Source organism: Terrapene carolina, unplaced genomic scaffold (assembly GCF_002925995.2).
Source record: "Terrapene carolina triunguis isolate 2854851 unplaced genomic scaffold, T_m_triunguis-2.0 Scaffold113, whole genome shotgun sequence".
NCBI classification, from domain to species: domain Eukaryota; kingdom Metazoa; phylum Chordata; order Testudines; family Emydidae; genus Terrapene; species Terrapene triunguis.
In genome coordinates this window covers 4137769-4164774 of record NW_020664464.1, presented here as the reverse complement: position 1 = coordinate 4164774, position 27006 = coordinate 4137769, and the positions used below count along the sequence as shown (strand labels likewise).

The 27006-nt window shown below is 39.4% G+C and overlaps 1 protein-coding gene across 1 annotated transcript in view; it reads right to left on the bottom strand.

The window, feature by feature from the left end:
* CNTLN (centlein) overlaps window positions 1–27006 on the bottom strand; it is a 277320-nt gene that overhangs the window by 190105 nt on the left and 60209 nt on the right. The window contains exons 4-6 of the mRNA XM_024211087.2: window positions 12322–12456; window positions 11553–11732; window positions 5696–5829 (exon numbers count right to left, since the gene is read on the bottom strand). Coding sequence (XP_024066855.1) covers window positions 5696–5829; window positions 11553–11732; window positions 12322–12456 — 449 coding nt within the window. The remainder of the gene's footprint in view (window positions 1–5695; window positions 5830–11552; window positions 11733–12321; window positions 12457–27006) is intronic.

The window sequence follows — 27006 nt, the reverse complement described above, 5'->3', positions numbered from 1 at the left end:
AAGAAGATCTCTGATATTCAACACTGAAAAATCATGGGACAGAAGAATCGTGATGTTCTGAAGGCCAATAACAGGATTTAAGCCTTCTAGGACATAGAAATATTATTGTGCATTCTGAAGAGATTCAGAGATCTTGCATTGGAGAGGAGCATGAACAAATGGCAAGGAAGATGCATTTCAGAGATGCTCCTGCCCACCCTACTTTTGGCAATATTTCTGCCCTTTCAGTGCTTTGTGATTCTGATATCTTCCAAAATTGCCAGTTAAAACAGGAACCTTTTAAAGCCAGTGCATCAAGGACAGGTGGCAGCTTCTCTAAATCACCTGTTATTCAGCAGGGATCCCCATGAGAACCATCTTTCCACAGATCTTAAAAAAATTATATTTAACAAACAAAAGATTGGATTTGGTACAGAAGTTTATTATAAATATTGATCTTCAGACCAAGTAATTGATACTGGTTGGGATTGTGGAATTAGAGCAAGGCCTGACAAGGACTGGAAGGGGATTTCAATGCAAACAGTCTCTTCTGTGAGCACGAGTTAGGCTAACTGTAACCCTAATAACGCGAGATTTGTAGAAGCGAGGATTGTGTGAGGCGAGTGGGAAAGAACTGTGTGAGAAGTTGTTGCGACCTCGTATGGAATGTAGACTAGAGTCTAAATAAGTGAGAAAAATAAGATATCAGGATGACCTATGTATAAACAAAATGCAGCTGTTGCTTATTATTGTATGTAACAAAAGGTATAAATGCTTGCTGTAATTGTTTACCTGTAGAGAGACCTGCCTAGGAGGGGAAACCCTGTGTCCTAGTGCACTCTCTCCCTCCACGCAATTGCTAGAGATAATGAAGTATCTGACTTTGCTGCACCCAAAAAGAGAATGAGAACTGTGTTTTTCTCTGACAATTTGGGGGCTTGTCCGGGATGGCAATGGGAGCACAGTAAAGCCAGTGCTGAGTGATTCTGAAAATCCTTGTAACTTTTAATACGCTGGAGGAGAAAACAATTTAATTACAAAAAGTTCTCTCAGAGATCAAAGGCAGAATTATTGCATAGTTCAAAGAAAGAAAAAAATTCTCACTATCAAAATGCAGGATTTGGAAGGGAAAAAAATATGAATTTGTGTACTCAAAATAAATGGAGCACCAGGGTGTGTACACCTGGACATATGAAGTCCTTCTACTCCAGTTGACTTGAAAAATTATGGCAAGATGAAATATAGACAGAATATCATCCTGTCAACTAAAAGGGAATCTGCTATTATCTTTCTTAGATCTCTCTCTACCATGTGCATCCTAAGATTCTGAAAGAAGGAAGCCAGATCTCTTGGTATTTTTTCTACCAAGCAATATGTTTGGGATTAATTTTGATTAGACAGTGCTTCTGTTTTGGTGTCTAAGAAAAAGAGATTGGCAACTAAGGGAATAAGTGTGTCCTTTTAAGCCCAGAAAATCCTGAAATGGATTTTGGGGAAGAGGGGAGATTTTCTTTCCTGCCTACAGAGGAATTTTCCATTTTTACTGACAGTAAAAAATGAACATTGTTTCAGAAGAATAAGGCACTAAGGCCTTGAGTGACTAGAACATATTTATTTTATTTTATTTTTTAAAACCATCAATAGTTCTTTTTTTTCTTCTGACATAGAACACAGGGAAGTTTTTAAAAAGAGATTATTCCATCTCGACTTCCCTGTTAATGGTGTTTAGTTATATGCATAGTGATAATGGAGGACTCTGTGTTATTGTATTTAATTGTGTTACCACAAACATTTTCTGACTAAATAGGCACTGAGTACTTTATTCTACACTGTTCTATTCAGGTTGTAAAGATTATCATCTGGTTCTGGGCCACAGTTGCAACAGTCATGAAAGCCAGCACAGAGACAAGATGACACTTCTAGTCTAACAGCTTCCTGGTGTGGAAAGCAAGCAGGCATAGCTTGTGTCGTGCCTGGTCAGATTCTGTCATTAGATCTTCTCCTAGAGTAAACTCCATCCTCTTATTTCTATTGTTGGGTTTTAGCTTAAACTAGAACTCAGCTATTTGTTTTCCTTACTTAGGTTTTATTTTTCTCTGCAGCTCTCGATAAATGGTTACAGTTTTCTACTGCATTTTCCATCCCCACCATTATATCAACATATATATATGTTATGCCAGCTCTGCAAAGATGCTACAGGCAAGAATTGGCTATACCCGATGGAAAGGTTTTTTGGTGGTGGGAGGTTTGATATATTTAAAAGTTCTTTATCAAACAGACTGATAATATGCTTTCTGTACCTGATTATGGCATATATTTTATTTCTTCCCATGCTCTGTAGATCTTTTAATTAAGTTTAAAAATAGAGAAGTTTTTCCATATCATGTTCATATACTACACTTAAAAAAAGACCTAGTAGAAAAGATAGCATGTAAACAAAATGAGAGAATGTGAGCTATTACTTTAAAAACAAAAATAAGGAATAAAAATTAGCAACATTAAAGTAATACTAAAAATTTGGAACTTGTGCATGTGCCACAGTAGAAATGCCAAGCACAAGTGTGTAGCTCTTTTCTATGACAAGTCAGAGAAAAGGAAGAGACTTAATTGTGAATTGATGTATATACATACGCCTCTCAAGGCATGCAAAATGCACATCCAACCGGTCCTTCTTTAAGTTCAATAATTTTTACTGAACACTTCATAATGAAGCAGAGCAAAAACCAAAATGCTTAAACTGCCTTAATTTGAGACAGAAGTCTTAACTCTCTAAACTGGGAATTACCCCCCAGAATCATGAGATGCAGCAGTGAAAATCCTTAAAGAATTTCTATATGGAACATGAAATGTGACCCCCAAACAGAACAAAAAATGCCCTTTTACAAACAAATCTTGGCAAATTATAACATTTCAGAAAACTACTCATAAAAGGAAAACATTTTATAATGTACCTAGAAAGATGACTAAGAATAATAATATAAATGATGGGGAGCATATGTATAAGAAAAGTTGTGTAAATATTGTGGTCAACTGACTATATTCTGATGGGATGTGGTAATGTGACGATTCAGCACCTAGATCCTATGGCAATTGGGTCTATTTAAATCCCTAGAGATAAAGAGATATGAAAGTGGGGGAATATGACTCATATTGTGAAAGTAGTGGGTGCAATTTTGTTTCATAAATTTGGAATGACAGTATCATAGTTAAGGTTGTTTGGGAGACCTTATTTCTGCCTTTCCATACGAACAAACAAAATACTTGAAAATACATGTAAACACAGCTTATAATTTCTTTATATACATTTTTCTTAAAATACTGATGTCTATTTTCAACATTCACTCAAATGAAATGACCTTTTTCAGAGTGGCAAAGTTACTTTTTTAAAATTCAAAGTTTCATAAGAGTTTACCTGTGATGCTTTGATGCTCCAACTATAGCTGTGGGCCTAGCAAAGCTTGCAAAATGAGTAAGTGTCTATGTTTAGCAAGCGCTGACTTGTAGTGGAAATTGTAAAAATGTAAAATGTTGGCTCGGCCAACTCAGTTTGTAACGTGCTATTCCCGCGGACAATGTGTAATAACTTTGTCAGTTTTGATTACCTGCTTTGAAAGTATCCTTTCTGATCCCTGTACCCTCACATCATAGATATCTTGGGCCACAGAGAAGCATAGTTTTAGTACAACAATCTATTCAAGTCTGTCAGACTTTTGATAAAGTTTACAAATTCCATCAGCTTGTCTTTCCATAGATCAGGCTATTAAAATCTTTCTTGTTTACATACCATTCTTGTATTTTTGTTAACAACTGAGATCCTGAATTTATGACTTTTAAACATGAAAATAACTTGGGACATCTTTTTCAATAGAGATCCTAGATTGGGGTGGGCAAACTTTTTGGCCTGAGGGCCACATCTTGGTATGGAAATAGTATGGCGGGCCATGAATGCTCACAAAATTGGGGGTTAGGGTACAGGAGAGGGTGAGGACTCCAGCTGGGGGTGTGGGCTCTGTGTTGGGGCCAGAAATGATTAGTTCAGGGTGCGGGGGGGGCCCTCTGGGCTGGGGCAGGGTGTTGGGATGAGGGAAGGGGTGAGAGCTCTGACTGGAAGTGTGAGTCCTGGGCTGGGGCCAGGGATGAGGGGTTTGGGGTGCAGAAAGGTGCTCTGGGCTGGGACTGAAGGGTTTGGAGGGCAGGAGGGGGATCAGGGTTGGGGCAGGGGCTGTGGCTGGGGGTGCAGGCTCTGGGGTCAGGCTGGGGATGAGGGGTTTAGAGTGCAGAAGGGTGCTCCAGGCTGGGATGGAGAGGTACGGAGGGCAGGAGGGGGATCAGGACTTGGACAGGGGGTTGGGGTGCAGGGAGGGAGGATCATGGCTGCAGGGTCCGGGCAGCACTTATCTCCAGCAGCTCCTGGAAGCAGCGGCATGTCCCCCTCTGGCTGCCGCGCGGAGGCGCGGCCAGGCGGCTCTGCGCGCTGCCCTGTCCGCAGGCGCCGCTCCCACAGCTCCCAACCAATGGGAGCTGCAGAGCCGGCTCTTGGGGCGGGTGCAATGTGCGGAGCCCCCTGGCTGCCCCTTCTTCTGGGAGCTGTGTGGAGCCACTGCATGAGCAGAGCAAGGAAAGGCAAGCCCAGCCCCCGACCCTGCTCCCCGACGGGAGCTCAAGGGCCGGATTAAATAGTCTGATGGGCCGGATGCGGCCCACGGGCCATAGTGTGCCCACCCCTGTCCTAGACCAATCCCAGGAAGACAAATTAAGTTACATAAAAATTACAAAGATCACGTTTCTCATTTTTCTTTAAAGACAAAAGATTTATTCCCTATGGTGAAATTATTAGTGGTTGAAAATTATGAAGAATCAGCATTCTAACTGCAATGACTGCTATCTATATATTGTATTGATCTGTTTTATTTGCACCATTCCAACTAGTGCTCCTGGAATGTAAGCTCTTTTAGGCAAGGGATACTCTTTGTCTAATACAGCCCTTCTACCAGACAGCACTGTGTCCTCCTATGGAACTATGTAAATAAGAGAAGAATGGACTACTTCTCGTCAATCCACTTAAACCTGTTGGATGTCTTCTGCCATTGCTGTCATTTTGATGATTTTAATAACCTAGTCATTTCATATAATTCAGCCTATCTTTCATTTCTTCTACACATCTCAAATATGCAGCACTAATCCTCCAGATTCAGCCTAATAAAAAGATGTGTGAGACCTCAGATAAAGCTTAAATCACAGCATTTTAAACCTTTAGCATAGGCTTGTATAGACTCCTGTTGACCTGTCAGACTTGATTCTAATTAAAAAGTTAAAGTTAGGGTTGAAACTTTTGTAGGTTTAGGGCATTTAGCCTCTCAAATTAATTGCTTATGTTACTAATCATATTGGTATTTTGCAACTTTCAGTGGAGATTGACAACTCTCTGACCCAATGCTAATTACAGAAGTGTAGTTTTTAATAATGTCCATCCCTTCTTTAAAAAACTGAAGATCACAAAAGGCACAAAAATAGTTTGCATAAATAGTAGATTCCAAGACTAACCATCCAAAAATTTCCAGATAACGTGTGTACCTTACAAAGTAGGCTGGTATTACAATACATTGTTTTGCAAAAGTAGCTGTGATAAGATATTTCTTCCTAATCATAAAATAATTTAATTTAAAAAATTGCAAGCTATTAGCTTATTTAGCAAATGGAGATGTGAAATACTTGCCTAACTCTGGCCACATCACAATCCTTTTGTGTTAATTCAGTCTGTTTAACAACCACTTGTGATGACAAGTCACTGCATTTAGTGTTCAAGTCTTCCATTTGTTTTCTTGCCTCTGTTAAATCAGTTTCCAAATTCTGTAAAGAATTAATTTTTTCAATATATTAAAAAGCACGGCAGCCAGTAAGAGTTAAAAACTACAAAGAACATATAATTATTCCTTACATATACACACTCTCTCTCTCTCTGACAAAATGTTAAGATGGAGTAATGGATAAGAGAACTTATGAACAGGGTAAAAACATTACTACAAGATCCTAATTATTCCAAAACCAAGCAAAACCCATGAAATTTAAATGAAATCCAAACATGGTAAATTATGGAAATGTGTGTTTAAAGCACCCAAACCACCATAGCTGTGTCCTGTAGTGACATTATGCAAAAACCATAACATTATAATTAAAGTATTTTAATGTTTGCAGTCCTGGATTAAAGGAAACTGATTTTTAAAGGCATTTAATTTTTTTTCATACTTTTTTCCTCGTTGTGTTCTACAGAGTTGAGAAAAACTCATGGAGAATTGGCTTCTGTCAAAATACCTACCATTTCCCATTATCTCAATGGAGATATGAAGCTACAGAATGTTCTCAACAAAGATGTCCAGTGCCTCTCATTGTTCCCAATGGGACTGAAGCCAAGCTACCAGCAGGAAAAGTGGTAGCCCTACACTCTCAAGAGGTAAATCAGAGACGATGCACAGCCATGCATAGGGTCAGATTCTAATTTATTCCATGTTTGGAATGGAGGTGAGAAGGGGAACAAAGGTGACTTTAAGTCACTTTTGCATTCCTCATATTCTGGGACTGTGCAGGAACCTGCCCCGTCCCCAACGTAAGTTATACAGTCCTCAGGGGTACATTAACTTTTGCTTGGCTTCTAATGGCCCACAATGGGCTCTGGGAAACAGAAAACACCCATATTGCAGGGCCATGCTCCTGATCCACCTGGAGGCTGAGAGCAGAGTCTATATAGCGTCTTTACACCAGTTCTATTCTAGCCAGGGATGTCTCCTGCACAGGAGAATTCTCATCAGGATGCTGTTTCTGCCCACTTCAACACTTCTTTATGCTACCAGAGCAGTGTAAAAGGCCTTAGCACAAGTGAGAATTAGGTCTATGGTGTACACAAACAAGATTTATAAAGGCATATGTGATAAGCTGGAAAGGTATATGATAAATGTGGTTGATAAAAAACAGGGTGGATAAACATCGATTATTTAAAAAAATTAAATCAGATTTTTTTATTTATATCAGTTTTTCTGTTTAAATTAAAAACAGATTTGTTTTTTTAAAGAATAAACCTATTTAAAATCAAATTTGAAATTGACAACCTATCTTAAGGTCTAAACTTATAATAATATATTAAAATCATTTAAATTAAATAAAAAATATTAAGTAGTACATATGTGCTACCAAATTTAAAGAAAGTCAAACCACTGAACTAGTGGAAGTCATTGGCTAATCACTTAGAACCAGATTTCGTTGAATGCCAAACCAGCTTTTGACAGCAGTAGCCTCTTCTGCAGGTGCAGAGAATATTTTGTTCACTTCAGTTTATTCAACTACTTCAGTTCATTCAAATTTCATTAGTTCATTCAAATTTAAGAAACCAGTTGGGAGTTGGGGGTGGGGAGAGAGCCAGGAAAATTTGTTTTCCTCTTCCAGTGCAGGAATAAAAGTTAGGTGCGAGAGGACGAAATCTGCTAGAAAGATATCTAAAATCTAGAAAGACCAAAAATAATCAATTCAAATCACTAACTACAGATAATACTTTTAAATGCAAAACATGCTTTGATACACTTTTTATTCCTTATATTTCCAGCACATTTAAGACAGTTTTATTTAATTAAAAAAATTAAATGCTAGTTTTGCACATTTTTAATTGAATTTCCATCCAAATACAGCTTGATACAAATCGTCAATAAACAATTAATCATCTAGTAAATAAGAAATGCATCATTCACCATTTTCTAAAATAATGTAAAAAAATTAAGAATCCGAATAAATGCAAGTTAATCTATATAAATAGCTTAAATAAATGTTTATAGTTAGTATATCCTCCTGGTTAGCAAAAAGGAAGCACCATTTAGTGTAAAGGCTATATTTAGTTGTAAATCAACGTATTTTAATGGTTACCAAACAAATAGAAAATAACTGAAGTACAAATACAAAACAAGATGAAAACTTTGATTTTAAATCATCGATTTTAATCTTGCTGATTTAAATCATGATTAAAATCAGTGATTAAAATTGCTTTGATTTAAATCAATCCACCTTGTATTTATCACTCACTTTTGACCACATTACTTGCCCTCTGCCCACTAATCTATTTCACTGGGACTTATTGAAATATTCCAAATGTCTACACAGCTTCAAACAGCTGACATAAAAAGAAAATAATAATAATAATAATAATTTAAAAAAAAGCCCTATCCCAGTATTGTTTCTTGCTTCTCCTAGTAAATGTGAAATTTTACCTTCAGAATTGACCGCACCATGCCTTTAAGCAGGTGGGGGGAGTTATCCAGCTTGCCGAGGGAGAGGGGACAGTACTTTTCGGGTTGGGGGGAAAGAGGCTCAGAAGCTGCTGCAAAAGGGGGAGTGTGTCAGCATGACGACATTGACTCATCCTCTGGGACTGGAAGGGCTGAGGAGTTGAAAAGGGGCAAGCCTGGAAGGGAGAAGCCCCTTTTCACCAGTGCAGGCGAAGCAGCACCCAACCTCCCTCCCCTTGAGGTGGCAAAATGCCCGGTTTGGTCAGGACCTGCTGTGGGCATTATGCTAGCTGCTCCTTTTTAGGCGGTCTGGGAAGGAATTTTTCCCTCACCACCAGATTGGTGTAGGTGAAGTGAGTTTTTTTGTTTTTATTTGCCTTCCCCACAGCAGGTTCAGGGAGGGCTCTGTTATGGTGAGGAGTGAAGGGAATTAGACTATATGTTGCAACACATTATGTAAGTGTGGGGTGGATGTCCAGTGCAGGCATTCAATAGGGAAGGTATACAGTGATCAGATAAACTGTTTGATAAAGGACTTAAAAAGTAGGTGATGATTACAGGAGCAGAAAGGGGGAGTTCGGTGCTCCTATGACTGGTACGACAGAAACCCAACCCCCTTTCTTATAGCCCACCTTAATCCTTGTTCGGGGTGGATGAGGGATGGTAAGGTCCCAGCAATGGGTTGGCTGGGAGACCTGAATAGAAAAAGAAGGGGGCTGGCGGAAGCCCCTCCGGGTGGTTATTGAATGAACATGGGGTTATCTGCACTGTACACTTTTGTCTGCCAGGTAGTCCCAGACATCTAATAATAAAATTGCAGCCTGATTAAAACCATATCAAGTGTCTCCTGTCCTTCTTCCGGTATAGCCGGACAACACTGACAGCTTTTGTATACATACAAATGTCACTGCTTGAAGCCTGATATCTCAAGCCCTCCAGGGCTAGAAACTGGTGCTTTATCTCGTTGAAAGGGGAGAGACCCACCTACCTAAATAGGAGAAATAGTAGTCACTTCTATCCTTCAAAAGAGATTTTAACAGTAAAATTTTAGGATGTTTTACATTTATTAGTTTTAATCTTACTCTCCCCTCTGGGTGCTGTACAATTGGATTCATGAGGAGCGAGCTGGACTGTTTCTGGATCCCTTGTTAACAACGATCTTTTTTACCAGTGCTAATGCTCAAGCCAAAGAGATCACAGCTTGACTCCTAGATACCAGATTCAGTAGCATAGCCAGTGTTTAGAAAAAATAACATTTCACTTCTAAACACAGCCAATTTTATATGGAAATCATTCGGAGACAATGAATATGGACCCCTATGTTGCCATTTTTACAATCACTTAAGATCAATACACTGACGACAAAAAATCCTGTTACTTATTTTTCCATTTTAAAAACACTGTTATTAAAAGCATTTAAGAGACATGTTACACTGGGAGAACTGATCATTTTCAGACCAATACAGTACAAGTTGATAATCTCATATTTGTCCTCATATTATTTCCCATCCTATTTATTAGTACCCTGTTAAAAACAATTCTGGCATCCAATACATATTCTTGAAAATGTCTGGTAATGGAAATGGGAAAAAGAACAGAACAGAGGGAGAAATTAATTCAAACTGGAACCCATTAAAATGTCATGCATAAATTAGCTATAAATATTTGCTTAAGTAATACAATCATGAATAAAGTAACTGTTTTAGTAAAACAAAGTTTCTTAAATCCATGTGTACATAATAAAGTTTAAATATATCTTTTTTTTTCGAAGTAAAACACGCTATCACTATTTGGTGCATATACAACATTTTTCCTCTTAAAAGCCCTTTAGAAACATCAGCTAATAATCCTCACAATAATCTTGTGAGATAAGAATTACTATACCAACCTTACAGATGAGGAAAATTGAAGCAGAGTGGTAAAGTGACTTGACCAACATTACAGAGGGAGTCAGTGCTCGAGCTGGGGTTGATTGTCCCTACTCCTGTGCTCACACCATTATAACAAACCTCCTTTTCTTTATGGCATACTTTACCTGCCATAAAATCAACCCAAAGGATGTTGAATTTACTCTTTTCATTGGTGTAATGCGAAATTATGGGGAGTTAAATTATTTGCAACAATTTATCAGAGATGCTGCAACAACACAGCTGACAACCTGAAAACTAATTAAATCATTCTAATACATACAGTTATCAGCGAAGTTTCCCCTTTGAGGATCTCCAAGCCCTTCATAGAGTCCTGGGAATGGATACAAACCTTCCAGACAACTATGGGCCTTGGATTTCAGTAACTAATCTTCTGTTTTATGAGGGATGAAATGCTCTTAAAGCTTTTCAGTACCATGCCTAAAACAGCCATGGGTGTCAGTAAAGAGCACAGGGTTCAGTGGATTGCCTCTGCTGCATTTTATGTCCCTCTCACCCTGGGATCAAAGGACCCTACATTGTTGTACACTGCATTATTACTAAATTGCCATGAAAAAGATTAAACACCATTTCTGTGCAAGCCAAAGTTGTGCTCTTTATGACATACAATATACCAGCAGATGATGCATTTTATAAAAAAAAAAAAAATACATGTATTCAATGCACCTTAGACTAAATAATACAAAAATACATAAAATTTATATAAATACACATACAAAGACTAACAAATGATTTGATACTAGCGTTTGTGACTTATTACTTAGAAATATTTTAAAAAGACATGCCAGTTTTCGTGAGAAAGACTGGTAAGGAATTAAAAACTGGAAGTAATACACATTTCAGCACAGTGTGACATTCTGTAGGAAGCATCCAAATGAAACAAAAAAGCATCAACACATTTATCAAACAGTGAATATAACTTTTTAAATATGATATGCAGTGAAAAAACCTTTCACGAAGAGTGGAGCCCTCTGGAGGCTAAGATGCAATTTATTCAAAACTATAGTTGAAAAGTTCTTAAAACCATCTTACAAAATAACAAATATCAAGTCCACTACAATCAAATGATATTAAATTAAATTGTAATTGAGAAAAAAATCTTGAATGAGAAGATTTTAAAAGCTGTTTTTAAAGAATTACCTTTTATCTTATCTTTTAATGATTACATTTTAGGATGATTATTTGAAGTCAGTTTCCTGCTTGGTAACATCAATTTTTAAAAAGCTGTGGGTCTTAAGTGAAGGAATGTAAATGAATGTCAGTCCCCACTGGTAGATTTGAATATATAACTTGTTATTTAAAGAAAATAACATGTAGTGCAAGTGCCTGGGAGAAGTTAGTTCTGAAATAATATCCAGTAGTCCATTCCATCTCATACCTTTATTTTGGCATCAATACCAGATTTTTCTATTCTCCATTGTGCCTCCTGCTTCCTCAGTTTCTCCAGGTCATTTAGCAGGTCAGCGCAGCGTGTATTTAATCCCTCATTTTCCTCCTCCAGATTTTTTATAACCAGTCTGTTTTGCTCTTCTTTCTTCTGTGCACACTCCTTAGTGTCCTGTAGAACAGTACCACAAGGGCCGATAAACAAAAAAAAGTGAGAACTAATCAGCAAATATAAACTGTGCAGTTTTACCCTCACAGCAGCTTCTTCTATATTTGATGGCCAAGGTCACCTGTGTACTTTTATTGGCCTCCTTCATGCAGGTGGAAGGGTCATATTTTTTAGCTGGATGACAGCTTTGATGAGTACACATTTGCAAAGAGCCCATTAATTGATCAAGCTGCCTTTGATGCTGTCCCCAGCTATTTTTGAGACCCACACAGACATATCCTCCCAGACCTCGGCTTTATCAATTAATAATGCCAGTCCCATCAGAATCTAATTACAAGAAGCCACATCTTCACACTCCTACTTTCTTTGCTCCATTTCCATCATTAACTATTTATCTGAAAGTTATAAAGCTTGGATTCTTAGCTTTAAAGCATCTTTCTCAGAGTTGGTGTGTGAGAAAACTGTAAGGTATAGCAAGGCCTAAGGCAATTTTTCCTCCAAGCTTGTCACTTTCTGTGCCACAAAGACTGACATTGCTTAAAGAAGTACTTCAAAGCTATGGTCCTATACAACTATGTACAAGTCAATATACCTTAAGTTCTTGACTTTTATCTTTAAATTTCTGCTGCAAATTACTGAATTCATTCTTCAAGAGAGCATTTTCCTCATCTACAGCAATTTTTCTCTGTACCAGGTTGTTAATCTCCTGTTGTTGTCCTGATGCCCTCTGTTTAACAAAAATGAAAATTCATTAAAAAGACAAAGTCTGTAATAGACTATGCATTTGCTTTCATTGTTAAAGGCTTAAATTTTTTCATGTATCTTTCAATCATGTGGTTTTACCTCATTCTTGTTACTGTATCACTATTTAAATCATACTACGAATTGTAGCACTGTATAACATATTAAAGTAAGGGAAAGGGAGGGCAGGGAATTGGGAACTGAATATGTTGTTGCTACTGGACACAAGAGCCCACAAAATACAGAATCAAACAGAAATGATTTGGTCTAGTCTCAGAAGATGAAATGGTTTGCAGAATTGATATTTTTGGTTAGGAATTAAGAATAAAATGGACTACTTTTGCACTTGCATTTTTAGCATATCTGAAGTCTAGCCAAGAAGTGAAATTGTCTCTTCTCCACAATTCATGAAAATAATGAGAAAACTATTAATTGAGAGAACTAGAAAATACTATGATACAAATCAGTCATATTGTGAAAGTAGTAAGTCTAATGGAATTTGCTGCTCAAAGCAATTAAGACACTATTGTGCAAAGACAATACTTAGTATACTGTACATAATAAAACCTTACAGCTGTTAAAAGTTCCCTGATAAATTTTGCACTTTTTAGTCTCTTAAAATATTTATTTTACAGCCTACTAGATCATAACTGAAGGCTAATCCTTCCCATTTTCATTCAGAAACCTAATTTATGATAGTAACCATCTCTAAAAAGTTCACATTGTATATATAAAAAAATATAAAACCTAATGTTAAAAGAAATATTTTCACTGGTTTTGTCTGTTTTTTAATTAAGGTGAAATTTTGTTTGGATTTAAACCTTTTCCTGCAGACCTGACAATACTGTAGTAGTGCTTAAGAGCCAGACAATGAAACTGACTGGAAACTAAAGTAAAACTGGCTTGTTTATTTTCATTGTTGAAACTGTAATAAATGTATAAGGTAAGCAATGAGTACCAACAGGTGAAAAATAAATTAAGATTGTTTTTAATTATCTAAGACTATTACTGGTAGCATGGGTAAGGAATATTTTTAAAATATGATTTTTAACCTCACAATGTGCCTTTAAACATTTAACACTGAATCACAGCTCATGTCACAGACATGAAAGAAACAGAGAACATTTATGCTGAGCATTCAAACCTAAACATAAACATAAAACCCGTAATGGTACCATATTTAGGGGCTTGAAATTTACGCAAAACCTACTAGCCTGAAAACTAAACCTACCAAACAAAGCGAAAAATACCTGTCACCACACAACCGAAAGCCAAATCCCCAGCAATTCCAGGGCCAAATTGTGACATCCTGGGGAGCAGTACAGGAGCAGAAGTGGGTTCTTTAAAGCCATTATATTCCCCCGACCACCACCTCACACAGGTGGGCAGGAGAAGCAGAGATTGCCCAACATGCTGGTAAGTGTAGATGTGCCAGCATACCAAAGAACATATGCTCCACCTGCTCTATACCCAGCACAGATTACTCCTCCATGGAGCAGCAGTGGAACCAGGACGGAGATTGTGACTCAGGGAGGCTCATGGAGTCACAACCTCCTGTTCAGACTTCTCCTAGAGCAATGCAACAATGTTCTGCTCCTTACTCTGAACTAGGGATAATGCCATGATCAACCACTAACGAAATAAATTACTTACATACTGTTTATTTCATACTGTATTTAATTGTAACACATTTGCAATTTAAAAAATAACACATCACATATTAAGTAACTTACTACTAGTTAGGGTGACCAGATGTCCCAATTTTATAGGGACAGTCCCGATATTTGGGGCTTTTTTTTAATATAGGCTCCTATTACCCCCCACCCCCGTCCTGATTTTTTACACTTGCTATCTGGTTACCTTACTACTAGTGCTGAATCAAATAATGAATGTATTCATCTCCCACATTTGATTAATTCCATTTGTATTAATCTAATAATTCCATCAGCATTAATTTAGTAATTTCTTTCCTGATTATTAGTATTTGACCAGCCAAAGAGCTGCATGGATACCAGAGAAAAATACCAATTAAAAAGTATTTGATGAATACCAGTAAAATTAATCAAATAATACATTTGTTGAATATTATTCAACCACTCTTTACTTCATCCCTTTGTGTTTGTTATATCTTCCTTCCTTTCTAGTCTTTACTCCACTTCTACTTCTTCCCCCCGCCCCTCCATAATAGAACATGGTGTATCTTTTTCTGAGCTGTCTTCAGTGTCTGCTTCCTCTTTTCTTTCTATCATTCTTTGCTTTATGTAGACTTCTCTCTCTCTTTCCCTGCATCGTGTTCTCAACCTCCTCCCAAATATTTTTGGTCATTCCTTTCTTCTCCCAATCTGAAGTCTCCCTCACCCAAATTTGTGTGTATCCGTGCGCTTCCTGGCTGCTAGCCGTGTGAGAGTTCTCTGCTACTTTACGACTCATCAACCTCCTGGCTCTACGCTACTGCACTGAGCTTTCTGGCTCCTGCAACGGGGGTACTTCTATCACTCTTAATTTTCCCAGCCTGTATTCTTGTGTACCCTACTCCAGTAAATAGCGTCAGTGCCCGCCTGCCTCTGCTGTTGCTCACAACTGTCCCAAAGTTCCACTGCTGCCCAAAGGGTTCTGAAAATAGCAGAGCTCCATCCAATCCTCCACTGACACGAATTCCTTCACCGGTGGTATAATGTTAGGGCTGATCACTTGCAACTTCAACCTGCACCAGAATAGGTGTCTCAAAAACAAGGGACATCCCCATTTCCATTTTTCCCAAGAATCAGGCCTACTGCGTTTTCTTACATGTCCGATTGCCCCCATTCCAGGATATCTTTGAAGATTCTTATGTAGTTCCACTGACAGGAGAAGCATTTGAATATTAAAAGCATAACATACTGTTTAATTGCATTTATGCATTCCAGGAATCATTTTGTGGCTGGCTTGTCTAATGGTTAAGTCAGGGTCGGCAACCTTTCAGAAGTGGGTGTGCTGAGTCTTCATTTATTCACTCTAATTTAAGGTTTCGCATGCCAATAATACATTTTAACATTTTTAGAAGGTCTCTTTCTAGAAGTCTATAATATATAACTAAACTATTGTTGTATGTAAAGCAAATAAGGTTTTTAAAATGTTTAAGAAGCTTCATTTAAAATTAAATTAAAATGCAGAGCCCCCCGGACCGGTGGCCAGGACCCGGGCAGTGTGAGTGCCACTGAAAATCAGCTTGTGTGCCACCTTCAGCACGCATGCCATAAGTTGCCTACCCCTGGGTTAAGTGATATCAAGAGAGATTGACCATCACCAAAGCTAAGTCAGTTTGAATATCACAGGTTGAAAATACTTTAATTTTTCTTAAAGGATAAATGTTCCTTAACAAGTGGGCTTTTAAAATTTGTTTTTCCTGGTGAAAATTCTTACTTTATCATGAAGAATACTTTTTATTATAAAATCCAAGGCAATGATTCTAGAATTTGGAGAAAGTTTAATGTTATATTGAATAATGTATTTGCTATCAATAGTCTCTTCAAAGAAGTGAAAGAAAAATGAGAAGGGGGGAAATGAGTCTGGAGAAAGGGAAAGATGAAAACTTAAAATGGGGGAAAAAGGGGGAAAGAGTGTGGAAAACCCAAATTCTTATATCTTTACATGTGCAAGCCAAAAAAGATTTCGTTTCTGCATCATTCCTGTCAACAGAGATTCAGAGATGTGAAGATACTGACAGTTAGTTTGTTATAAAATAGATTTTAAACTGGTAATTTAAAGTTGAACCAAATGGAATGACGTTTTACCTCTATATCTAACAGGAATGATCCAAATTAGGGCTGTCAGGCTATTAAAAAAATTAATCTGTTACAACAGTGCCATGTGAACGCCTGTTCTCACTTTCTGATGACATTGTAATTAAGAAGTGTGCAGCATTATCTCCCACAAATGTAAACAAACTTGTTTCTCTTAAACGACTGGCTGAACAAGAAGTAGGACTGAGTGGACTTGAAGGCTCTAAAGTTTTAATTTGTTTTGTTTTTGAGTGCAGTTATATAACAAAAAAAAATCTACATTTGTAAGTTTTGCTTTCATGATAAAGAGATTGCACTGTTGCACTTGTATGAGGTGAATTGAAAAATACTGTTTCTTTTCTTTATCATTTTTACAGTAAAAATATTTGTAATCAAAAATAATAAAAAGTGAGCACTGTACACTTTGTATTCTGTGTTGTAATTGAAATTGATATATTTGAAAATGTAGAAAAACATCCAAAAATATTTAATAAATTTCAATTGGTATTCTTTAACAGTCTGATTAATCAGGATAAAGTTTTTTTAATCGCAATTAATTTTTTTGAGTTAATCGTGTGAATTAACTGTGATTAATCGACAGCCCTAATCCAAATCCAATAGTTGTAGCGCTTTGAGAATATGGACTCTACTCATTGTCAAAGTTTTTCTATCTGCATTCCAGGTAGGTTGCGTCAATTTCAGCATATTCATCTAATTAAAGACTGAGTATGAATTTCAGACTCAGACACTTTCTACAGTGTATAAGCCTTCTTTTGGCTAGTCCATTATCCAGTACAGTTAATTTGTAGATCTATTTTGGTGAGCAATATTAGTGGAATATTTAAAATATTTATGTTATCAAAGTACTATTGAATTTTAGGAACAGAACACACTTGGCATTTCAGTCTTGCTTTCCATGTATGTGTTCACAAAGAGATGGGGGATGGACTGAAGGATTAGTTCATGGGCTTTCCCATTTAAATAAAAGGGTTTCTCATACCAGGGAGAAAGGCAACAGCATTTGAGGGGAAAAAAATATTAAGTATCCTTTCCTGGAAATGTTTATATTTTGTTCCTGAAAAATACATTGACAGTACAATACAGTGTTCATTTGAAATAAGAGAGAGAAAGGTGAAGAGACCTTGTTGTGGGCGTCAGGACTCTTCTCCCTTTTGTATTTTGAGAGGCTACTAGGCAACAGATACAATCTTATATATTCCAAAGAAAAAACATTTCTTCTTCAGAAATATTGTTAGGAGTCAGAGGAACAAATCTCTGGCAGGGATGATATAGCAGTATCTACAGAGAGGGTGACTCCATTAGAATCATGAAGATCACCAGTCTTTTCTTCATTCCTTAGAGAACATAATAAGAGGCTCCTGCAAGTTCTCTCTCTGGCAGATTGCTGCCTGTTACACATTCATATACATAAATTCTACACACCGTGAGGATCCTTGAAAATTTCCAAGATTTTGAATGATTCTATTGATTCTGTGTTCCATGTTTTAAAAGTCAGCAATCTCTGAGAAACCAGGAGAATTGTTCAAACCGGAGGAACTCTAGCTGCATCCAGTATTCAAGTGTGTAATCTATGTTCCATTTAGTTACTGACTTTTTGTTATTCTAACACAGCAGTTCTCAAACTGTGGGTCGGGACCCCAAAGTGGGTTGCGAGCCCGTTTTAATGGGGTCCCCAGGGCTGGCTTAGACTTGCTGGGGGGCCAGGGTCTGAAGCCTGAGCTCCACCAAGCAGGGCTGAAGCTAAAGCCCGAGGGCTCAGATTACAGGCCCCCTGCCTGGGGCTGAAGCCCTTGGGCTTTGCCCCCTACCCATCCAGGGTGGTGAGGCTCGGGCTTTGGCTTTGCCCCCGCCCAGAGCAATGGGTCTCAGGCAGGCTCAGGATTCGATCCCCACTCCTGGGGTTGTGTAGTAATTTTTGTTGTCAGAAGGGGGTTGTGGTGCAATGAAATTTGAGAATCCCTGCTCTAACAGGTCAGCAGCAGAAAGTGAGGGAGCAGGGAGCAAATCTGATGCTGTTCTTCTGGTTCTGATTGGAGAGTGATAACTTAGCCAGGAGAAGGTTCTGTGACAGTTGGGAGGATGGATGGAGATCTGGAGGCATAGCAACTAAAAGACAGACAGCTGTTCCTGCTAGCTTATCTAGGTGAATGACCTGGACCCAAACAAACTGGCAATTCCTTTCTTGGTTTAAGAGTAAGACCTCACATATATAGAGTAAATAAAAACACGTACAGCACGTAAATAAAATTACACCAGACAAGACTCCATGACAACAATTCCTCTCCAACAACAGAAACTGACTCTGAAATCAACCACTCAGCTGAGATGCAACCGTATAATACCAATCACTAAGCATATGTCTACACTGGCAGAGTTATAGCGCTAGCAGTTACAGCACTGCTCAGAGAAGGGAAACCGCTGTTGTGTTCACACTGTCAGCTGCCTGCATAATAATGTGTTCACACTTGCGGCACTTGCAACGGTATTCGGAGCGGTGCACTCTGGGCAGCTATCCCACAGAGCACCTCTTCTTCTTCTGCCGCTAAGAGTTGTGGGAAGGCGGAGCGGGTCGCGGGACATCCTGGGTCCTGTCCCAATGCCCTGTGATGCATTGCTTTGCATCCCAGCAATCCCAGTGCTTCCGTCTACATTTGGCGCCATCTTTCAATGGTTTGTGTATTGAGTACTCTGCTTCTTTGGGCTGCAGGAATGGATCCCTAACTGTTGACCAGTATGCTACTTGCTCTGACTAACATGTCACAAATGGCAGTGGAGTTATTCATTAAACTACAAAGGCAAGAGGAGTGAGATATTGATCTCGCCATGCGTAGTAAGTACGACACAACATTGCTTGTGGCATTCACGGAGGTGCTGACCACAGTGTGGTTTTGGCCATTTAAAGGCCCGCTGGCGATGCCTATATGGGAAGCTGGACCTGGCCAATGACAATATTCCTATGCTTATAGCCGCGTGCTGTATGCTCCATAATATTTGTGAAGGGAAGGGTGAAAGCTTCACTCAGGGCTAGATCGCGGACGCTCAGCGCCTGGAGGCTGAATTTGAACAGCCAGAGACCAGGGTTATTAGAGGGGCACAGTGCGGGGCCATAAGGATCAGGGATGTCTTGAGGCAGCAATTTGAAGCTGAAAGCCACTAATATTTGTTGCAATGCTCAGGAGTGCAGTGCATGTAATGGTAGGAGGTGATTGTGATTAGTGCAGATGATGCAATAGGAAGGTTTCAGATAATTTCCAGTTGCTCTGCAGGGCTCTGTTTGCTTTCAATTAATAGAATAAAGACTGCTTTCAAACCAACACAATTCTTTTATTAAAAAACAACAACCAGAGGAGAGAGACAAACAAAAAAACACATCAGCACTGAGGGGGATGTGGGAAGAAAGGTCCGAGGAGGAGGTGGGGTCCCAGGATGCTTAAAGATTTGTGTATGTCTGGGTATCATATCCAACCTTCTCCTCTGGAGTACAGTGCAGCGGATACTGTACTTCAGCAGGGCTAAACTGCAGAGGGACGGGTGTTGAGTGCAGTGGGTACTGGGAGTCTGCAGGGCTGGATTGAGACAGGGGAGGAGTGGAATACCGCGGATACAGACTGGAACCAAGAGGTTGATAAGAGTGCGTTGGCAGTGTCTGGGAGGAGTATGGGAAAGAGTTTTGCAACAGCGGCTGCAGGGGAGGGCAGGCGCAGGGCTGCTCAGTTTCCAGTGCTAGTATAGCCTGGAGCGTGTCCGCTTGGCATTCCATAACCTTTAAAAGCTGCTCCGTGGCTTCATTCTGGCTTGCCACGTTCTCCTTTCAGTCCTCCTTCTCTCTATCCCACCACTCCTTCAATTCCTTTTTTTCGGCCGCAGAGTGCATCATAACCTCACGCAGAAAGTCCTCCTTAGTTCTTTGTGGCTGCTTTCGAATTCTGCGCAGCCGTTCACCCAGTGATAACAAAGAGGGAGGCTGGGCTCCCAAGGTCATCCCTGTGAAGCCAAAAGGCAACATTTTACAGAAGAAGTATCGTTTGCAACACACAGACCACTGATTCAGTGACTTAAAGCACAGCCACTATTCACATACGTGTCACTAACTGGCTGACCCCAGGCAAGCACACCTGAGTTACAAGACCCCCAAAATGGTGAGTAGCTGCAGGGGCAGGGGAAATCAGTGTTCCCGGACACTACTGTACACTGAGCACGTGGCTCTTGGGGCGAGCCACCACTGTAGGCGGGCCTGATAATCATTCCTGTCCCCACATTTTCCACAGGCTGTGTTTATTATGGAAGATATCTCGCTGCTGAGGGTGAGCAGGGAATCAAAGGAGGGTCTTCTCCAAGATTGCGGCTTCCACCCTGGCCTTTATGCAGCTTGCCTGTGTGCAGCAATGGTCGTCCATCCATCCCCCTCTTCCCCCGCTGTGACAGTAGAGTGGTGCGGGAAAATTACTCTTAATAGGATAAGAAACAAAGCAGCTCTGCCAAAGGACCTGCGGTAGTGGATTGCCCAGTATCTCCATGAGAGTTTCCTGGAGATCTGTGGCAGATTCTTGTGAAGTGAAAGAGTCAATCAACACTCTGTTCCGCCGCTCAGACTGGGCATGTGGTGGTACACACATCATACAGACACAAGCCTGCTTTCTGCAACCTCCTGCCCCCAACAATTCACTTCAGCAATTACCATAATCAAAGCGACTTACCAGGGGCCTCCCTCTCCTGTTTGCGCTTCGCCAAGCTCCGACAGCTGTGACTGGCTAACCTCCTCCAGGGTAGAAAAGAGCTCCTGGCTGACTGCATCTCTGACCTCCGATTAGGCCTCTGCCTCTGGGTCCCCCTCCTCATCCTCGTCCAAGATTTCCTTCTCCTGGCTCGGTCCACTCTCGACTGGCACGCGAGCCACCGAAGTATCCACAGTGGCCTTCGCAGTGGAGGTGGGGTCGCCACCGAGTATCGCATCCAGCTCTTTGTAGAACTGGCAGCTCGTGGGTGCAGCACCGGAGCGGCGGTTTGCCTCCCGCGCCTTGTGGTGGGCATTCCGCAGCTCCTTCACTTTGACCCTCCACTGCAGTGTGTCCCAGTCATGGCCACTTTCTGTCATGCATTGTGATATCTGTCCGTAGGTATCATAATTCCCACGGCTGGAGCACAGCTGGGACTGGACAGCGTCCTCTCCCCAAATGCTGATGAGGTCCAGCAGCTCGACACTGCTCCAAGTGGGGAATCGCCTGGTGTGTGAAGCAGGCATGGCCACCTGGAAAGATGCACTGAGACCACTGCACGCGTCACCGAGCAAACAGGAAGGGGACTTTCAGAATTCCAAAGGAATTTACGGGGTGGGAATGATGGTTGGTCACCTGAGGGCAGGGCAGTAGAGTTCAAATTGATGACCAGAGAGGCGAGAACAGGCACTGTGGGACACCTCCCAGAGGCCAATCGCAATGCTGTAATCGACCAGGGTGTCTAGATTGGCACCGCGGTGCTGTACCTCTAGCGCAGAAAGCTGTACGCCTCTCGTCAGGGTAGATTTTTTTACAGCGCAGCAACTGCGCAGTTTCTGCGCACTGAGTGGCTTGGCAGTGTGTACACCTCGGGAGTTACAGCGCAGAAAGCTGCTTTACTGCGCAGAAACTTGCCAGTGTAGACAAGACCTATGTCTCATTCTTTAGCAATAGGCATATCTATTTAACTGAGGGTTCTCTATAGCACCTATCCCAGCAGCACTTAAGTGCGTCGCTGGTAAATTATATCTAAATGCCAAAGTCCCTAGTAGACTTCAAGGAGTTCTCTACCTTGACATTGCTTTGTATACTCTTTTCCTTTTTGCATTCTCACATCTGCTCATTTCACACACCACAAGGAAAAAGGTAGAGGGAACATTACTCAGGAACCAGAGCAAGGTGGAAATAGGAACCCAATCTGGAAAGGGTTCAATAAAGAGTTGCTAACACACACAAAATTAAGTAAATGAACAACTGTCTTTGCCTGTGTGGCTGGTTTTGCATTTTATTTCTTCTCCCTGTGAACAACCTTGTATAAGAAAAGGGTGTGGGAAAAGGCTAATTTCGTAGAACAGAAAATGCTGGCAATGTTCTTTAAAGATTGACCTGCTCTGCTACAGATCCATGAGGAAAGTAGCAAAGAAATACACACAGCTGAACACCACAACAGTTGAAGAGACATAGCTTAATCTTCTGTTTCAGGTCTCTTCATAGCATTCCATAGGTGAGAACAATTACCCAGATTTTATCCACTCCTACAATGTAAATTGTGATTGTGGAGATGCCAGGAATGACTATTTCCACCGAAGAATCACTTTGCAACAGACACTTCGCATTAACTCAACTCTCGCTTGTTCAAATACAACATAACAGAAAAAATGTCCATTAAGATTTGGACAGTTTGCCCCTCAAGAATTGGAAAGAAAAAAGCAACAAGACCTAGGAAAATTCCTGAAGGTTTACATGTGGTCTAAATTCCAAAGGCAGCTAACTGGGTGGTCTAGAAATGGATTTTCTCCAACCAAAACCAAAAGGAATCTGTTACCACTGTTTAGTTTAGCTGAGGAGAATCAAAGGGGTAGCTTTATATACAGTATGACTCGAGAATCCTCCAGACAAGTGTGCAAACAAAGAAGGAATATATTCTTACCTGGTTGAGCAATTTGTCCAATGTCTGACAGCACATTTGTCCCACAATTCATTCTAGTTTTCTTTTCACATGGCAAATTTTTAGCTAAATGCAATACAGTATTGATTTCTTCCTTGATAATGCCAAATTATTTACTGGGAAGTACTACTGCTGTTTAGATTCTGTTAAATCAACCAGTAAAGGCAGGAAAATGTCATGTTAACTTGCAGTTTAACAAAACGAGGTATGAAACATATTTCAAAAATTACTTTCTATCTTAAATTTCATTTTCTATTAGCTGTGAGAGAACACAGCTCAACAAGCCCTACGGTGCTGTAGGTTATCATAATTCTCTGTAAATATTTAATGTTAACAAAGAAACAAACTACATGTGTTTAAATTAATTTGCATTTTCATCCACTATGAATTTAATGCAATGTACCAGTACTTAGGAGGAAGGAGGTGGGAGCAGATAACTTAATTCTTTGATGTTAGGAGTCAGTCTTCAAACATGACAGTACATAAATTAGCACATTAACATCAGGAGAAGTGGACTGTTTGATCTTAATGAAACTTACCAAAACAGATCCTACTGTAGTTACCATCACTGAACGCTTACCCTTAAATGAAATAATTTTTAGCCATCACAAAGAAACATGCAAAATGCCACGCAACTGTACATTTTTTTAAAAAGTAGTATAACTGTTGTCCAAAAATCTAATTGTCTCTGCCCCGATGTCTATAAACTCAATTTTTAAATCTGAACAGAAAGTCACTGATGCTGTAGTGTCTCCGAGTCTGCAGAACATCAGAAATTAGAGCTCTGAGAGAAGCAGAACTACTCCTTTTCATCTCAAGAGATGTTAATTGTAGGGGTTAATGATGGCAAATCAAATGACAACTATATCCCTAAGAATCATTTTAGTAATATAGCTCACATATTTATCCATCACTGTTGCCGATAATGAGCTAGGGTTGCAGTGGCCTAGCTAACTGCTGTCAAAAGTTGCTGAAATGAGAAATGAGGAATTCAAATCCTCAGTTACTCCAAAACTGAAGTAATCTCCACCCCTTGTAGTGGAAAGGGAAGATGCATCCCATCTCCAGCACCAAAGTGCTCAACTGCCTCCTGGGTACCACAACCAAAAAACACCTCCTATGCCTTCACAGATACCAAAAAGTCCAACAGTTCCCTACCCAGATATCCCACTGTCTCCTTCCTGCCACCAAAAAGTTGTAAATTGCAGTTACATGTTTTCAGAGCAGCACAATGAAAGTAATCAGAGATGGAAAAAATTCTATTCAAAATGTTTCAGTAAAAAATTTTATATTTCCACAGAAAATGTTTAACAAACAAAATGAATAATTCATTTGGGAGAAAATCAAAATTTTAGTTTTGATTTTATTCAACTCAAAAGATTTTTAAGAGTTTAAATATGCAAGTAGCTCTTGCTCTCTCTCTCTCTGTGTTATATATTGTATTTCAATACTTACACACTTTTCCAGTAGAAAAAAGTGAAAGTTTGAGAACATATTTTGCCCCTCTCCGATATTTTTTACTTTTTTCCAACTTTTTCAAGTGACAAAAAAATAGAAGAGTAAGAGTGGACTTTTTCTCCAACTTATATTTAAAGTTTTTTCCAGTACAAAATAAAAATAAATGGAAGCGAACAAACAAAATACACCAATAATACTTCTTAGTTATGTATCAGAGGGGTAGCCGTGTTAGTCTGAATCTGTAAAAAGCAACAGAGGGTCCTGTGGCACCTTTAAGACTAACAGAAGTATTGGGAGCATAAGCTTTCGTGGGTAAGAACCTCACTTCTTCAGATGCAAGAAGTCTTGCATCTGAAGAAGTGAGGTTCTTACCCACGAAAGCTTATGCTCCCAATACTTCTGTTAGTCTTAAAGGTGCCACAGGACCCTCTGTTGCTTTTTACTTCTTAGTTATATTCGTCTGTTCTCCTACACAGTGATTTTTCTAATTGTATTACTGATTTTATGCAAATTTCTTATATGAAACTCAAATGTACATATACATATTTAATAACATTTCCAGTCTCTCTCTCACACACACATATATCCCTCCCTCTCTCCATACAAAGAAAAAAAATGAATCAAACAAAAGAACAAATCAAAAGATATCTGCTCTCTTTCACATGACTTTTCATTAGATTCTTTAATTATTTCAGGATGTAGGGTGCATAGAAGTGATGTAAATAATTCATAAAACGTTACGTTATGGAAGTCATTTGCTATACTGTCCAATCTGTACATTGCCCTCTCATATGAAGCTGATCTAGAAATTAAGTATATCCATTCTGCTACTGAAGGTTACATATACAATTTTCCAATTGCCTCAGTATACTCAGTTGTCTCATTGAAATATTAATACATACAAGTATCCTGTGTTGGTGGTAGTGCAAACGTTTTCTTTTGATAGTAATTTTTTCTCCCATAATTATGAACGTTTTGCATTGAACATTATCATCACATCTCCACTACAAATTTGAATTTCTCAAATGTACATGCAACTGCAATGGAGTCCAACAGAGGTTATGCAATATTTCTAACTCCACACAGTACATAAATTAAAATACCATCAATTTCATCTGTCTCAGAGAATCATCTATGGAGATCTGTCCTGACAACCCTAGATTTATTAAGTCTGTATACAAACAGAATCACACACAAATCTCCTAGAACTAGACTCTTCCCAAAGGGAATCTAGAAAATCCATGTAAAACTGAAAAAGTAAAAAAATGAAGACTGAATGATCTACAACTGATTAAAATGTTGCATTAAAGTAACAAATATTACTAGTACTCTATATTTTCCCTTTAAATTCCTCTCTTCCGCAATATAGCCCTTAGGCAGTAAAGATTTATGTAGCATTGGTAGTTCTAAAGTGCAATAAACACAGGGGGGAAAACAAGAGGGGGGAGGTTTTTTGTTTTGTTTTTGTTCATACCACTATAGGGTTTGTTTTTCCCCAGTGCATTTTGCTAGGAGTCCCAGAGAGTAAGTAGCTTGAGGGGTGTCCCAAAGAAAAAGAATAAGAATGAAACTTCAACAAGCAGCAGCAATAAGGCCAATACCAACATGAATGGAATTTTTTTGTTTGTCTATTTGTATTAATAATTGAGAGGTAAAAATTACCTCCTAGCAACCTTAGATATAAACACAAGGTAACCTAAAGATGCAAGTAAAGAAGAAACCTTCAAATAAAATGGGCCAATTTAAATAAGAAACATCCTGGAAGAAATAAGAACTCGAAGGGTGCCCAGGAGAATTCAACATCTTCTGCCTCAGAACCATTATTATTTATTAACTACTTGTATTGCAGTAGTGCTTAGATGCCTCAAGCAAGATCTGGTCCCTTTCGTGTTAGACACTGTACAAACACATAGTGAAAGACAGTCCCTGCCCCAAAGAGCTTTTAATCTAAATAGTCAAGACAGTCAACCAGTGTGAAGTGAAATTGAGGCACAGAGATGGGCAATGACTTCCCTAAGGTAACACAGCAGGTCAGTAACAGAGACAGGAACAGAAGCCAAGTTCCCTGGCTCCCAGCACAGTGCTGTTTCCACTAGTCCATGCTACCTTGCATACAAAACTAGGTGTTACAACAAGGAGACACTAAAACAGGATTCCCTTTTAAAAGACAAATCCAAATAATATTATTTTCTAAATGTACAGAGTGAGGATCTTGTCACTCTCTGTGATGGAAACATCCCTGATGCAGGCAGAGGAAACCATTTTGCCTTGGATCATATGCATCATAGAAGATTAGGGTTGGAAAAGACCTCAGGAGGTCATCTAGTCCAAACCCCTACTCAAAGCAGGACCAATCCCAACTAAATCATCCCAGCCAGGGCTTTGTCAAGCCGGGCCTTAAAAACCTCCAAGGATGGAGATTCCACCACTTCCCTAGGTAACCCATTCCAGTGCTTCACCACTCTCCTAGTGAAATAGTTTTTTCCTAATATCCAATCTAGACCTCCCCCACTGCAACTTGAGACCACTGCTTCTTGTTCTGTCATCTGCCACCACTGAGAACAGCCGAGCTCCATCCTCTTTGGAACCCCCCTTCAGGTAGTTGAAGTTGCTATTAAATCCCCTCTCACTCT